This window comes from Archocentrus centrarchus, chromosome 11, assembly GCF_007364275.1.
Source record: "Archocentrus centrarchus isolate MPI-CPG fArcCen1 chromosome 11, fArcCen1, whole genome shotgun sequence".
Taxonomy (NCBI): domain Eukaryota; kingdom Metazoa; phylum Chordata; class Actinopteri; order Cichliformes; family Cichlidae; genus Archocentrus; species Archocentrus centrarchus.
The window spans coordinates 812,941-828,283 of record NC_044356.1 but is presented as its reverse complement, the minus strand read 5'-3'; the positions used below and the strand labels follow the sequence as shown (position 1 = coordinate 828,283).

Genomic DNA, 15,343 nt, shown 5'->3' with positions numbered 1-15,343 from the left:
AACTATCTGGACTCAGTCTAAATTCCTCCATTGCATAAACACACTGTCATTGTTGGCTATTTTAAGCAGGACTGTGGTACATTGTTATTAATTTAGTTAATGTAGTTTTGATTTTTTTTGCAGCTCAATTGCATTTAACCATCCATCCATGAATCCATAAATACATCCATTTATCCTTTTCAGTGGGGTTGGGTGGTGGTGTTGGTGTGTGTGTGTGTGTGTGTGTGTGTGTGTGTCAGCTGTCATATGGCATAAGGCAAGGTATAACCTGGACAGGTCGCCAGCCTTTCTAACATACAGAGAGAGAGTCACTTACAATAACACCTATGGGCAATTTAGAATCACCAGTTAACCTAACCCACACTAACAGCTCATCTCTGGATTGTGGGAGGAAACCCACCCAAACACACAGAGAACATGCAAACTCCACACAGAAAGGTCCCGGCAAAGGTGGATTCTTGCTCTGAGGCAACAGTGCTAACCACAGTGCCACTGCGCTGCCTTGCATTTAATCATTAGTAATCAATCCTAAATTCTGTCTCTCTGCCATAGTGTGTCTTTTCTTCCTCTGCTCTCTTCTCTTTCCCCTCACCCCCAACTGGTTGTGGTTACCCCTCCCTGAGTCTGGTTCTGCTGGAGGTTTCTTCCTGTTAAAGGGGAGTTTTTCCTTCCCACTGTTGCAAACTTTTTTATCAGGGTGGTGGTGGTGGTGTTGTCTGATTGTCGGGGTTTTCTCTCTCCTATTGCAGAGTCTTTACCTTACAATATAAAGTGCCTTGAGGTGGCTGCTGTTGTGATTTGGCACTTACTCTGACATGTAGGATCATTTGAAAAGCCTAAAGACACAAAGTGGGCTTTATTAATATACTAGTGCTTTTGGTATTTAATTTTTAGAGCAAAATAATGAAACAGGATTTTTCTCTCTCTTCTTTGTTTTGGGTATTTGTGACCAATGATTGTATAATGGTTAAAATTAGATCTCAGGGCTAGTTAGCCTGGAGGTAAGCCGTCAAATTTACTCAGTCTTTGTTTTCAGAAAGTGTCCAACAGGCATCAGACTAATCTACAATCGTACAGAGCAGCTGAAAGTACCTTTGTGTCTGTAATGATCTGAGTGTGTGGGTATATATATGCAGCTTGCAGACAGTGGTACATACATTTGAGTATTCAAAGTGCTTTTGTATGACACAAACTCTCCTTTGGACACATGCACGCTTTTCTCACCGGCGCAGAGTTGTCCTTGTTTCCTCTGGAGCGGACCATCCTACCAAGAACTTCCAGTCCATCGATGCTGATGTTTCCTGCTGCGTTAATGGTCGACTCAGACACCATTTTGCAGTCAATGAACACTTTGGCACTCGTCTTACTGATTGCAATGTGAAGCTGCAGAGAAAAAAAAAAAATTGGTTTCACTGGATTTTAGTGCACCGGATATTAATGCAAAAAATGCAAAAGTTAAGATAAATAAGAAAGAATTTAGTTAGCTGCTAATCAAGATGTTATTATTACTAATATCTTGGATGAATATCATGGTATCACTCCTCACACATCAGCAGTCTACAGACACCCTGCAGACTTTTATGTCTACAAAAGGTGGGAGAACAGCTCCCCCTTCCTGTGTGAAGCTGTAAAATAACTTAGCAGTTATGTCATCTTCATTTCAATACATTTACCAAGTGTTTATTGGTGGATTTGAGCTTCTATCTATAATCTTGTGGCATCTTTATCTCCCAATATACAGCACCATGCAGTAGGAGGATCGTTGTTGTGTTTTGGACCCATATAAACAATTTAAATAAATAAAACGGAACAACATAAACTCTGTAGAATGGAGTCATACACACTCATGGGACAACAGAACACCACAGGGGTCTACAGTATGCAAACTATATTTTAGTTTTAATTGTATCAGTTTATGCTTCATGCTTGTCACCATAGCAGCTAATAAATTGTTTTAATATGGTGTAGAAAAAGTCTGAAGCATATTTCACAAAAAATTTGAGTTATTAATGCAATGAGTTATTTCAAAGCACATTGTTTAAGTTTTTTATTTTTACAGAAATACAACCCACATTCACATATTTGCATTATTCCAATAAAAAAAAATCTTTAAAAAATACCAAATAAAAGATGTGTGTGTTGTTGCAGCTTATTCAACCTGTTACCTTGTGATATAAACAGTGTTTTAACCAAATGCCTTTACAGTATTACAGTAAAGCAGGTTTTTAGCTGTACAGCATGCATTGGAACTGGGACACAATTCAGCAGAGAACATGACACTGAAACTAAAATTATCTCAGTGAATGACACCGCTATTTATAAGTACACATACAGGTATTACTGTCACCATCACGGACAGTCGAGTGCTGAACTGCGAGGTGGATAAAACACCGCCTGTCTATTCTGAGTGGCTCCTCAACACCATTAAACCTCCCCTCTCAAAAATGTATCACACAACCAGCTGCTGTCAGCAACTCTGCTTTACTGGCTTCATGGCAGCTGCACACACAAATGCACACACACACACATTAAACTTCATCTCTAAGAACACCTCTGTGTGTTTGTAAAAGTGATTTGGTTCACAGAGAAGTGGAGACAAAAAGAAACCTAATTGCGTGAGCTGTTTTTGGAATATCGGGTTGTTTGTGCATGTTTCTCTACTTTTGAAAAGTGCAAATTAAACTGTTAAAATGGTCTATGTTTATCCTGGCAAAGAGAACATTCAAAATGCAAAACATACACATGCTGTTAAAAAGAAAACAGGCCGTAAACCTAAAAAGGTCTGCTCTGTAATTTGAGTTCTGTATACCTACATGAAATTGTGACACATACCCATGGCTGAAGCGGGCAGAGAAATGTTTCTATTTTCTTTGACAGCTGAAGGGGAAAGTATCCATTTTCCAGTTTGTGAAGCCTTTAAAGCTCTTATAATAACTTGGATCAGAGGAGATAAATACAGCATTTTACTTTTAGGTGTGATTTCATTTTGAATGAAATACTTTTCTCACCGCTTTATAATTCAGACTACTAACACTCTGCAGAAGTAAGATTAATTTCCATTGCAGTAATCAATCTGTGGTTCTTTGACAGTTTGATGTCCGCTTAGCTTAATGTTGTGTTGCATTTGGAATTGAACATTAAATTTAATGTCCATATGGAGGAAAAGTGAAAGAGAAGTCAGTGGAGTTAAGGTGTAACCAACTGAAAATATACAGGAGTTACATTAAAGGAAACATTACTTTTATATTTGTAAGGTAAATTGAACTTCTACATATCCCCCATTTCCTAATAATAACAATAAGTAGGCTGTAGTAAAGGAAAAATGAATTTATATTAATTTCAATTCTACTTCAACAACAGTATTAATACACAAGAAGTATTAGTAGTAGTGATGTTTTCATTTGTTGATGATACTACGAGAATAAAGCACTTTAAGCACTACAATATAATCTGTTTTGTTTTATTTCATTTATACTTAAATGTTCAAAGTAAAACAGTCAAGCTATCAATCAAAGTTGTATGTTATGGATGTAAAGTGTGGCACAGTACTATACAGCAGCATCATGTTGCTGTGTTCAACCAAAGAACAAACACAGAAACTGAAAAAGAAAGAAAGAGAGGATGGAGGATATTGACTTTCAATTTTTCTTATTCCTTAGAAAAATCCACTGAAGAAATATAAAAAGTGGCTAAATCTAGTGAAAAGTTTCCATAGTTCATATTTCTCTTATATTGTTATCTTTCTTCGAGGCCAGCTCATAAAAGCAAAGTTTAGTCCACGTGCACATTTAAGAAGAGCTGAGGTTCAGCAGCTGTATTCAGGACAGGATTTGTGATTAGACTCTTCATCTGCGGCAGGAGATTTGGTGTTTGGTCAGTCACTTCAGTTCAGTGCTGCAATGAAAACTGCCAGGGTGATTTTTCAGGCAATGTGAGATGAACATAATTCAGCTGAGGAAGGAATGCCCTTTTGGTACCTTGAACGTTTCAGGGTGGCTACTTTTCTAAAGAATCTTATTCCGTGCTGTTACACACCGTAGATAAAGAGACTGACAATCTAATCTGACAATCTTAAAAAAAGACTGGCTGTGATTAAAAAGCTCTCTCCACAGTGAAATTGAGGCTCACATTTACATCACGTTTAAAGCTGAATGACTATGCTTTTCCTTAGTTTTTGTCATAGGCCTAGCATCAGAATAATGGATGCTCATGCGCCCAGGTTTCAATACTCAGACTTTGGAAGGTTCCAACCTCTCTGCTTTCTGTTGGGCTGATGTCAGTAACATTCATCCAGAATATAAGCCAATAATATAAGCCAGGTTTAAAACTGTGGATGCCCACTTGTGTGTGCTTCAGTAAGTGTGTGCATGGTATATCAGAAATTCTCCTATACTTGGATTAGCACTGCAGAATGATAAAATACAGTAAATCTTGTTAAGCATGCCTTAATGACCTTTAAAGTTTGCTCTGGAAATTTCCAGGCTTGTCTTATTTACAAATGTTAGCTTTTCAGCAACTAAAACAGATCAGATATTTGAGCTTTTCAAATAACTGAGAAAAAGTTACAAAAGTTAAAGAAAAAGTGAACTTATGTAACTTATAATTTTAATCTCTAAAGTACTTTAAAGCAGGGTAATTGCTGAACTGAGCTGACTATCAAATTATTCATGTCCTCTGATCCATAATCACATATACCTATACAAATGTCACAGACTTGTCAGGTAGGTGCTGCAAATGCTGGTCTAGGATGTAAAAATCCACAATGTATGCAGCACCACACACACACACACACACACACACACGCGCGCACGCACACACACATGCACACACACACACGTGCGCAGAGCAAGCAGAACAAAAGGTGAAAAGGTAAGGAGGATAAGCTCTGCTGACAGCATGCAGACAGCAGATCAGTCAGCGAGTCCCTCAGCACTGACATTCTGACAAAAACACAACACGACTGCAAGCAGGTTCAGGCTCAGGGCATGACTCAACTACAGTCAGCCTGTCAGAACTTCAACTACTGTCGCATTGTTCAACAAGGCTTCACATAGCAGAAGAATGAGTGCAAGAAAGGAGGGAAGATAAGGAGAGCAACTGGGCCAAAAGATATTTTGTGAATAGAAACTTCAATGAAACTGTCAGTCAATAAGTCAGTGAAGGTAAAAAAAGGAACCTGTTGCTAATTTGTATGTGGCAGCTGTTGGTCATTCACACAGAGGTTTAATTGGAGGCACGTGTATTTCTATTTGCTTCTCTGGTAACAATTTTGCTTTCCATATACACTGCTCAAAAAAATAAAGGGAACACTTAAACAACACAATATAACTCCAAGTAATTCAAACTTCTGTGAAATCAAACTGTCCACTTAGGAAGCAACACTGATTGACAATCAATTTCACATGCTGTTGTGCAAACGGAATAGAAAACAGGTGGAAATTATTGGCAATTAGTAAGGCACACTCAATAAAGGAGGTGGGGACCACAGACCACTTCTCAGTACCTATGCTTTCTGGCTGATGTTTTGGTCACTTTTGAATGTTGGTGGTGCTTTCACACTCGTGGTAGCATGAGACGGACTCTACAACCCACACAAGTGGCTCAGGTAGTGCAGCTCATCCAGGATGGCACATCAATGCGAGCTGTGGCAAGAAGGTTTGCTGTGTCTGTCAGCGTAGTGTCCAGAGGCTGGAGGCACCACCAGGAGACAGGCCAGTACACCAGGAGACGTGGAGGAGGCCGTAGGAGGGCCACAACCCAGCAGCAGGACCGCTACCTCTGCCTTTGTGCAAGGAGGAACAGGAGGAGCACTGCCAGAGCCCTGCAAAATGACCTCCAGCAGGCCACAAATGTTCATGTGTCTGCACAAACGGTTAGAAACTGACTCCATGAGGATGGTATGAGGGCCCGACATCCACAGATGGGGGGTTGTGCTCACAGCCCAACACCGTGCAGGATGCTTGGCATTTGCCAGAGAACACCAGGATTGGCAAATTCGCCACTGGTGCCCTGTGTTCTTCACAGATGAGAGCAGGTTCACACTGAGCACATGTGACAGACGTGACAGAGTCTGGAGACACCGTGGAGAGCGATCTGCTGCCTGCAACATCCTTCCGCATGACCGGTTTGGCAATGGGTCAGTAATGGTGTGGGGTGGCATTGTTTTGGAGGGCCGCACAGCCCTCCATGTGCTCGCCAGAGGTAGCATGACTGCCATTAGGTACCGAGATGAGATCCTCAGACCCCTTGTGAGACCATATGCTGGTGTGGTTGGCCCTGGGTTCCTCCTAATGCAGGACAATGCTAGACCTCATGTGGCTGGAGTGTGTCAGCAGTTCCTGCAAGATGAAGGCATTGAAGCTATGGACTGGCCCGCCTGTTCCCCAGACCTGAATCAGATTGAGCACATCTGGGACATCATGTCTCGCTCCATCCACCATGTCTTGCACCACAGACTGTCCAGGAGTTGGTGGATGCTTTAGTCCAGGTCTGGGAGGAGATCCCTCAGGAGACCATCAGCCACCTCATTAGGAGCATGCCCAGGCATTGTAGGGAGGTCGTACAGGCACGTGGAGGCCACACACAATACTGAGCCTCATTTTGACTTGTTTTAAGGACATTACATCAAAGTTGGATCAGCCTGTAGTGTGTTTTTCCACTTTAATTTTGTGTGTGACTCCAAATCCAGGCCTCCATTGGTTAATAAATTTGATTTCTATTGATGATTTTTGTGTGACTTTGTTATCAGCACATTCAACTTTGTACAGAACAAAGTATTCAAAGAGAATATTTCATTCATTCAGATCTAGGATGTGTTATTTGAGTGTTCCCTTTATTTTTTTGAGCAGTGTAGTAACCCAGCACCCAACATCCTTCTCTGTAGGTCAGGTGTTAAATTGCATGAGCATATCGATGGGGCTTAAAGAACAGAAAGTTTCTGCTCCAGCTCTGACAAGCTAATTTCTCCATTTAACTCCTAGACTTTAATAGTTCAAAAATGCTTCAGCAACATTTTTGCTCATTTTCAAAACTTTCTTCACATTCAAAAAATTTACTTAAAATCTTTAAAAAAACAAACAATATTACTTTAATATTAGCTAACAAGCTAGCAAACAACAACACTAAAAATAAAAAAATGTCTGCATTTACAGGAATGGAGATGAGAGTCAGAGATGCTAGCTAATATAACATCAACAACGAACAAAAAACAAAAAGGACACTTTAGAAGGAACTAATATGTCTCCATAAAGTTATAGTGGTTTTTCTATAGGAAGCACTTCTACTTATTTTGTGTTTTTATCAGGGGGACAAAGGTAGGACTTATCCCCAATAAATAAGACACTTTAAAAACTATCCTATCGCTGTCACTTATTATTTTAATAATAAATTGCAATTTTTTTTTTGTTCTTGGATGTATTCATTTGTTAGTTTTATTTTAAAGAATTAGCTGAGCATGACTAGAAGTGGAATAAGTTTGATTGGTGCATCCCTGGATCGAGGACAACTCTTGATCCATTTTAGAAAAAAATTCTTATAATTTCTAAAAGTAAGTGTTAAAGTCAACCTGCAAGGTCCCTGTTGGTGTTGGAAACCATAGTCCAGTAGATTTATTAAAGTCCAACCCTAAATAAATAAAAAATACCAAATAAGATTATTCAGACTTTAATTCTTATTCATCTGTGGTGCTTTAGTGTGTGGCATAACAAACCTACTGCTGTCAAATAAGTGCCAAATGAGTCTAAAACATAAATAAATACATAAAAACGATGGGCATAATAGTTTTTTATCTAAAGTATTAAAGTAGAAAAATGTACTAAGTTACTGATCAGAAAAAGCATATACATACAATAGGTCTTCTTTACAAATAGTGCAATAGTTACAAAATATGAGCAATAACAAAAACTACCATTTTCTACTTCTGAATCTAAAAATATTGCTGAACATCCAGTAGGGGCAGAACTTTGGGCCCTGTAGCAACAATGAATTTTGTGACTTCTGCAAGTAAAATATGAGCGCTCCATTTAAAAAAAAAAAAAAAATTTACACTGTGTGTTCTTTGACTACCTGTCATGGTTAGGCAGTGTGGCATGCAAGGCAGGACCCAATGCAGCACTCGGAGGCTGAACGTGAACTCAAAGATACTCAGCTTTATTGCTGAGTACTCATGAAATATAAGGAAACATGGAAAAGCTCAACAGGAGCAAATAATCCAACAGAGTTTGACTCTCAGGAAAACACAGAACAAGAAAACATACTACCTAAGAGGGACGACATGACAAAGAACAGAGCGAAAACTCAGGGTTTAAATACGCACTGAGATAACAGGGAAATGAGAAACACAAGGATACACAGTTGAAACCAAGCAGGGAAAACAAGACAATGAAACAAAACTAAACACTGCTCACAAGACGCAAGACTAACAAGATAACACAGGAAGTAAAAAAAACACAGAATCACAAATAGACAAAAAGTCGACAAGACACCTGGAACACAGGTGAACTCTGATAACTGAAACAAAGTAAACGCCAAGAGTATAAACCCAGATAACAAGAACTAAGAAGACCTGATAAACTCAGTACTAAATACGGACAAAACCAAACAACACAGACATCAGGAAGGAACTGAACACATTTGCACTGCCACTACTGACTCAGACACCAAAATACACAAACCCTTCAGCTTCACTGGGCCATTGAAGTCTAATGGCAAAACAGCTATTTGTAGTATTAATAAATCTTTTTCAGTTTCCCCCAATGATCTCTCCTTATTGAATTGTCAGCTGGAACGGATCACATGTCAAAAAGCAAGAAGAGTTTACAGGTATTTACAGTGTGCAGCAAAATTACAGGTGTGACTGTGAATGACCTTCCTCACCTGTATAAGGTTAGGACTTTGAGCCACCCCTTATCAAAGGAGTTTAATTTGCTTCTGTCGGGCCACTGATACTGTATGCTAACGTGCAGGACAAACAGACTCAAAAACCCATTTGTTGCAACTGTCATCGGTCTTTTGAATAATTCATTGTATTCTTAATGTTGTTTTTTTGTATATTTAATGCCTATTTATTGGATTTTGCTTGATGGCTGTGGGATTTCTGCTGACTGTACAACGATTATGCTCGACAACATCTTGGTAAAAATATTAGTGTTAAAATTCAAATTAATTAATTAAGTCTGTGAGCCACTCTGACAGATGGTCAATCAGCCTGTATGCCAGGAATCATTTAAACAAACAGCAGACCAGAGGACCAGAGTGATTCTGACCTTATGGAAGTTCCCAAAGAAGAGTTTCTTTATTTCCGGCCCTTCAAAGGTGACTGTCTGAAACTCTCCTTTATAGTCATTGTTGAAGAATGTCAGAGTTTTTCCACCATCTGCAGGAAGAACCATACATGTAAAATATGCAAATTAAATACATAAATAAATAAAGCATACATTCTTTATTGCAAGCAACACTCAAATTTGACTTTACCAAATCATTTTCCCAATGTACTGAATTTTATAATAGAAGAACATAACACATTGTATCTGACTTTCCTTTGCATTAGCAGTTGAATATTTTGTATTCACTGATTTATTTTGATAGGTTTGTAATCAAGTGGAAGAGATAAATGTGTTGCTCAACTCACTGTCCAGGATGACTCCCACTAACGGATTGTTGTTCTTGTCGAGAATCTCCCAGAGGGCAAACGGCTCCTCAGGAGTGTCAGCCAGCAGTCTGAACAGCAGGGTGATGGTGTAGTCAGAAGGCAGCCCCTCTGGATGGATGTACCTGAAGCCAGAATGAAAACATCAGAGCCAGGTAAACGTCCTCATTGGTGGTCTCTTTTTTTAGGTCAAACAGTGTGGTCTATGGGTTTTGGATGCAGTCAATACTCAGCTGGTGATATCAAAGCTTGCTTCTTTTCCAGAAGCTATTTGCTGCACTTTCATCTGTCTTTGAAAAACACACTATGATGTCTGTTCCAGTGAGGTGCAACAATAAAGCATTCAGTAAGTAAGGCATTATTTATTGAACGCTTGTGTACCTGGTTGGCTGTGCCAGCAGAGCGTTGCTGTGCAGGTGGAAAGAGGAGAAAGTGTTGAAGGTGCCAGGTACCATGGAAACGCCAGAGATGCTGCTGTACCGACTCTCGACGAGCCCGAACAGCTCCATCATACGGAAACCTGTTGACACATGGTAGAATTAAAACCTGTTATAACTATTTCATTTTGGTTAATTAAATTAAATTAAATTTTATTTACATAGCACCAAAGCACAACAGTCGCCACAAGGTGCTTTTAACAGAGAACAAATGAAGAGAAGCCAATATGGGAGAAATCTGCTCTCTCTTTCTAGTCCCTGTCAACACTCTAGCTGCAGCATTTTGGATCAGCTGAAGGCTTTTCAGAGAGCTTTTAGGACAGCCTGATAGTAATAAATTACAATAGTACAACCTAGAAGTAATAAATGCATGAATTAGCTTTTCAGCATCACTCTGAGACAGGAATTTTTGAGATATTGTGCAACTGCACAAAAGCAGTTCTACATATTTGGTTAATATGTGCACTGAAGGACATACAGTGTATCACAAAAGTGAGTACACCCCTCCCATTTCTGCAGATATTTAAGTATATCTTTTCATAGGACAACACTGACAAAATGACACTTTGACACAATGAAAAGTAGTCTGTGTGCAGCTTATATAACAATGTAAATTTATTCTTCCCTCAAAATAACTCAATATACAGCCATTCATGTCTAAACCAGTGGCAACAAAAGTGAGTACACCCCTAAGAGACTACACCCATACATGTCCAAATTGAGCACTGCTTGTCATTTCCCCTCCAAAATGTCATGTGACTCGTTAGTGTTACTAGGTCTCAGGTGTGCATAGGGAGCAGGTGTGTTCAGTTTTGTAGTACAGCTCTCACACTCTCTCACACTGGTCACTGAAAGTTCCAACATGGCACCTCATGGCAAAGAACTCTCTGAGGACCTTAAAAGACGAATTGTTGCGCTCCATGAAGACTGTTATAGAAGCTGCACACAGACTATGTTTCATTGTGTCAAAGAGTCATTTTGCTGTTTTCTATACATATTCATTATTCAAAGCATGACACAATGACACAACAGACTGGCTGCATTAAAGCATGCTTGGACTTTTACCTGGCATTGTGCTGCCACTCATTGGTACAGCCGGACAAGCTGTGAAAGACAAACAGTGTGTCTAATTACGACAGCCTTGAAAACCAACACATTCAAACACTTCCATTAATGCAATTAAAATACATCACACACTATATGAATTTTGAGTGTAGTGTCCAGTGCAGGTAATCTATTTAAGGATAACATTTAACTTTATTCTAAAACCAAAGCAGTGACTCACTGGCAGTTGCAGCTTCGCACACAAAGGTCATTAGCTTCTCTTCGATCTTCTTGAAGGCGTCCAGGTCATCCACAAAGAAGACATGCCTATCACTGGGTTTACTGGCGATGCTCACCAGCTCCCCGTAGTCGGCATCAGCAAAGCCAATTGCAAACACAATGTAACCTTTAATGGAAACAGAGAGAGGGGAAAAAGTTTGCCTTCAACAGTAGAATAACTGGAGGAGGAATATGAATGAGGACTCTTAACTGCACATTTTAAAGGCTGCAGAACATGTGAAAGTTTTGCATTTCTGTATTACTTAATGTGCATGTAACATAAACCACAGTTGTGGGCTTTCTCCAAAACTTTGGATAAAAACAATTTTGACCTTCCATCTGCATTTCTTTGGAGACTTTGTTGACGTCGTCCTGAGATCGACCATCAGTAAGCACCACGAGGACCTTGGGGATTCCTCGCCTTGCTCCTGCCTCTTCTGTGAAGATGCTTTTCTTCACATGCTGGATGGCTCGTCCTGATTGAGCAGAGAGAAGAATCTTTTTAAATAATTGTTAGAATATTGTAATTCTTATTAGTTATATATGTAAATTAGTATTCTCGGTTTTTGAGAAACAGCAGCAGAAGAGAGATATGCACCAGAAGAGCTGAGTTATTTAAAACAACATGTCTATTACCAGAGGATCTTTTTTATTATGCTGATTTTACTTCACACCATCTGTTCTGGTTAAAAAAGTCATTAGCGAAGCTGCAAGTCTGTCACAGCAGACTTTGCAGTGATGGGAAATCAAAAATTAATCCAATTTCAGCTGCATTCTCAGGTGTATCAGAGATTATTCTGAGAGAAACTCTGAGAGAAATGCTATGGACTGTTAAATCAGACAACAAAATGCTGCTTTACTACCAGCAATACACAACATTTCTCTGGGTGTTAGAATGTAATTAAAAATGTTACTAGTCTACATCAGAGACAAAGTGAATTGAAAAATGAAATTGAATCAAAGAGCTTTATCCTCTTTAATTTTTGCTGGAAGTTGAAGCCTCTCCACATGCTGATACTTCACTGAGGTGGTACGATTTTAATTTGGTGCCATGTTAAATTGCTGTGTCTGAAATCCTTGTGGCAGTAGCCTTTGTAGTCAGCTTGGGAACATGAAGTCACTGTTGGTGCTACTGCTGCTGTTGGGTTTCCTTCCAAGGATGATTCTCCTATTGGCACCTACTGTTTGCTTTATGAAATAAAGGAAAAACTCAGAGGGTCCTCATCTACTATGTATTAAAACACATAAAAGCAAAGATGCTTAATGACCAAAACCTTCGAGAAAGCTTTATTTAAAATTTCATGCTAATTATTAATCCCTGCAGGATGAAGACTTAATTCCAAATTGTAGCATTAACTGTGATGAAAGAACATGATTATTGATGCATGACATGCTGATGTACATGAACATCAGAGAGTGTTACATCAGAGCGTCCCACCAGCGAAATCACATCACAAGTTTCAGTGAATGTGTGAGGAGAATCCGTGTTTCCACAGCAGCTCCACATCTAAGGCTAGTGCTACACTTACTGAACTACAGAGGCACTGTGTGTAGGGTTCAGGAAATGAGAAGACACCGGCAACCCCGACTTACTTTAACTCTTGGACTATGATCAGATTTTGCACATTACTACCAACACTTACTACCATATATTACTATCCATTCTGAATGTTTTGATTTTCATCTGATCTTTTTCTGCTTTATTTTTTAACTTATACATGCTCCTGTACTTTTTTCATTACTTAATCAAAAATGGAAAAATCAATTGAGGTGACTTTAAAAATTCAAATAATAACTTAAGTCATTTATTAATCTATTAAACTACATTTATTATTTCTATATTTTAATTCAGAACAACAACTTAAAACTGATACACTTACTGTCAACAGAACCATTTTAACCTCTTTGGATATGACTGCTGCATGGTGGTTTGTTCAAAAAAAGGAAAAAAAAAAACACTGAATGGATACGATATTTTTTTAGGCTTCTGGGAACAGCAGAAAAAAACATTGTTAATTGCAATCTGGAGAGCCCAGTAACTGTGGCTTCCTGAGAGAAACTGAGGATTAGTGTTTTACAGTGTGACATTAGCAGTGGGAGAATTCCTCCCCAGCAGTGCAGCTGTTACAAATCTATTCTCTTCAGTCTCATCCCTGTAGGACGAAACCGCCTGCGCTGCTTTGTAAACACCGATTAATGACGACACCTCGCTGCTTCCCTACAGACCTCTCACTGCGCACGCGCACGCGCACACACACACACACACACACACACACACACACACACACACACGCAGGAAATCTAGCCTTCCATGCACTTATCCACGTATAAGATTATATACGATGAAAGGAAAATGTTTGACTTGCACACACCTATGTTGACGTAAAGCAAAGAACACAACATACTTTTTTTTAAAGAGATTTAATTTTCTGTTTGCAGTTGCCTTCTGCTCACTAGTATTGATAATGTCATTAGGAAGCTGTGGCTGAGTGTGTACACATGGACTGTGGATTTGTCTCGACCAGGTGCCTTTCTCAGATTATTTCTGCTGGGGAAAGATGGATTTTATCTGCTGCAGTCATATACCTTGCAAACATTTGTACACTGGTTTCAAGCACACACACCGATATCTGTCATCCTGAAACTCTACCAGACTCCAGTAATAAATCTATTCACCACGCAATGATTCATGCGCAGTTCTGCCACAGAAAAGCAGCAGCCTGCATGTTGTGCATGTCCTCACCTGTCTTGGTGTTTCCTCCCTTGTAGGAGATCTTGTTGATGGCGTCCAGCAGACGCTCCTTGTCACTATATGAGTTCAGCTTAAACTCAGTCCGCGCATCATCACTGAACTGAGCGATAGCCACCTGCCACAAAACACAGGAAAGAGACTCTTCAACCAAAAGAGAAACCACAGTTAACCACAATTTAGCTGAGAAAGCTCCAACATTAGGTCACTGAAATGTGTGGAGTATGAGAGTTGGGTGGACAACCAGCAGAAAACCAGAGACAAGATATTACGATTAACCTCTTGTCTCTGGGAGAAAACTATAGACTGCATATAAAAGGCTGATGTGATGCCACACTGCACCATAATACAATAGAGACTGTCAACCACACAGAAAAGCATATCTCACTTAATAAAATGAACCTTTTTCAACCTCTGAAAAGTCACATGCCAGAAAAAAATATCTAGCAGCATCAAGCATCTCATTCTGCATCGCCTGAATTTGATTTTGAAATGAACATTACCCAAAATTCTGTGAGATGGTAAGTGAGAGGTTTTGTAATTTGGGTCAAATGACAACCCTTTAACAGGAGTCCATAACTCCAGAGAATCCTTATGGGTAGCACACAGAGAAAAAGACTGAAAATGATGATGAATGTAGGCATCACAACGTGTGTTGGTAAAGAGCAATTATAACAACTTCCAACAGGGGAGAAGGATAATGTTGATGCACATAAAACTGATAGATATAATCTACAAGAGGGTTCCCAGTCCAATCAGAGCCTCCACCTTCTACTAGAAACCAAATGTCAACATGATTGGTAATAAAACAGCTTCTGACTGTTAGCCCATAGTCTTTAAAGAATACTATGGGCTAACAGTCAGAAGCTGTTAGATGCAATAACTGCAAGGTTACTTTAAAAGAAGGTGGAAAACTCATTTATAATTAGGTACATATCCCCCACAATTGTAAACAGGTATATGGTAAGAATTCATTTTTTTGTTTGCTTCAGCTTTGTTTTGTCCCTGCCTTCAGCTGTGTGCAGCACTTCCACAGCCCTGGAAGGCCTGCTGTGGTTGGCTGTGTGGTGTTGCTGACTCTACCCTGCCGTAAGTACTTTCCTTCTTCCTGTGGAATCAATGAGTTGGCTAGAGCACTCAGCAAGGAACTGGCCAGTACCAGTGGACCAGTTTGGCAGTGTTTCTTCA

The 15,343-nt window shown here is 39.5% G+C and overlaps 1 protein-coding gene across 1 annotated transcript in view; it reads right to left on the bottom strand.

The window, feature by feature from the left end:
* Nucleotides 1-15,343, bottom strand: part of col14a1b (collagen, type XIV, alpha 1b) — a 223,001-nt gene that overhangs the window by 37,871 nt on the left and 169,787 nt on the right. The window contains 8 exon segments of the mRNA XM_030741811.1: nucleotides 1,225-1,383; nucleotides 9,264-9,373; nucleotides 9,629-9,771; nucleotides 10,028-10,166; nucleotides 11,149-11,187; nucleotides 11,369-11,533; nucleotides 11,739-11,882; nucleotides 14,150-14,273. Coding sequence (XP_030597671.1) covers nucleotides 1,225-1,383; nucleotides 9,264-9,373; nucleotides 9,629-9,771; nucleotides 10,028-10,166; nucleotides 11,149-11,187; nucleotides 11,369-11,533; nucleotides 11,739-11,882; nucleotides 14,150-14,273 — 1,023 coding nt within the window.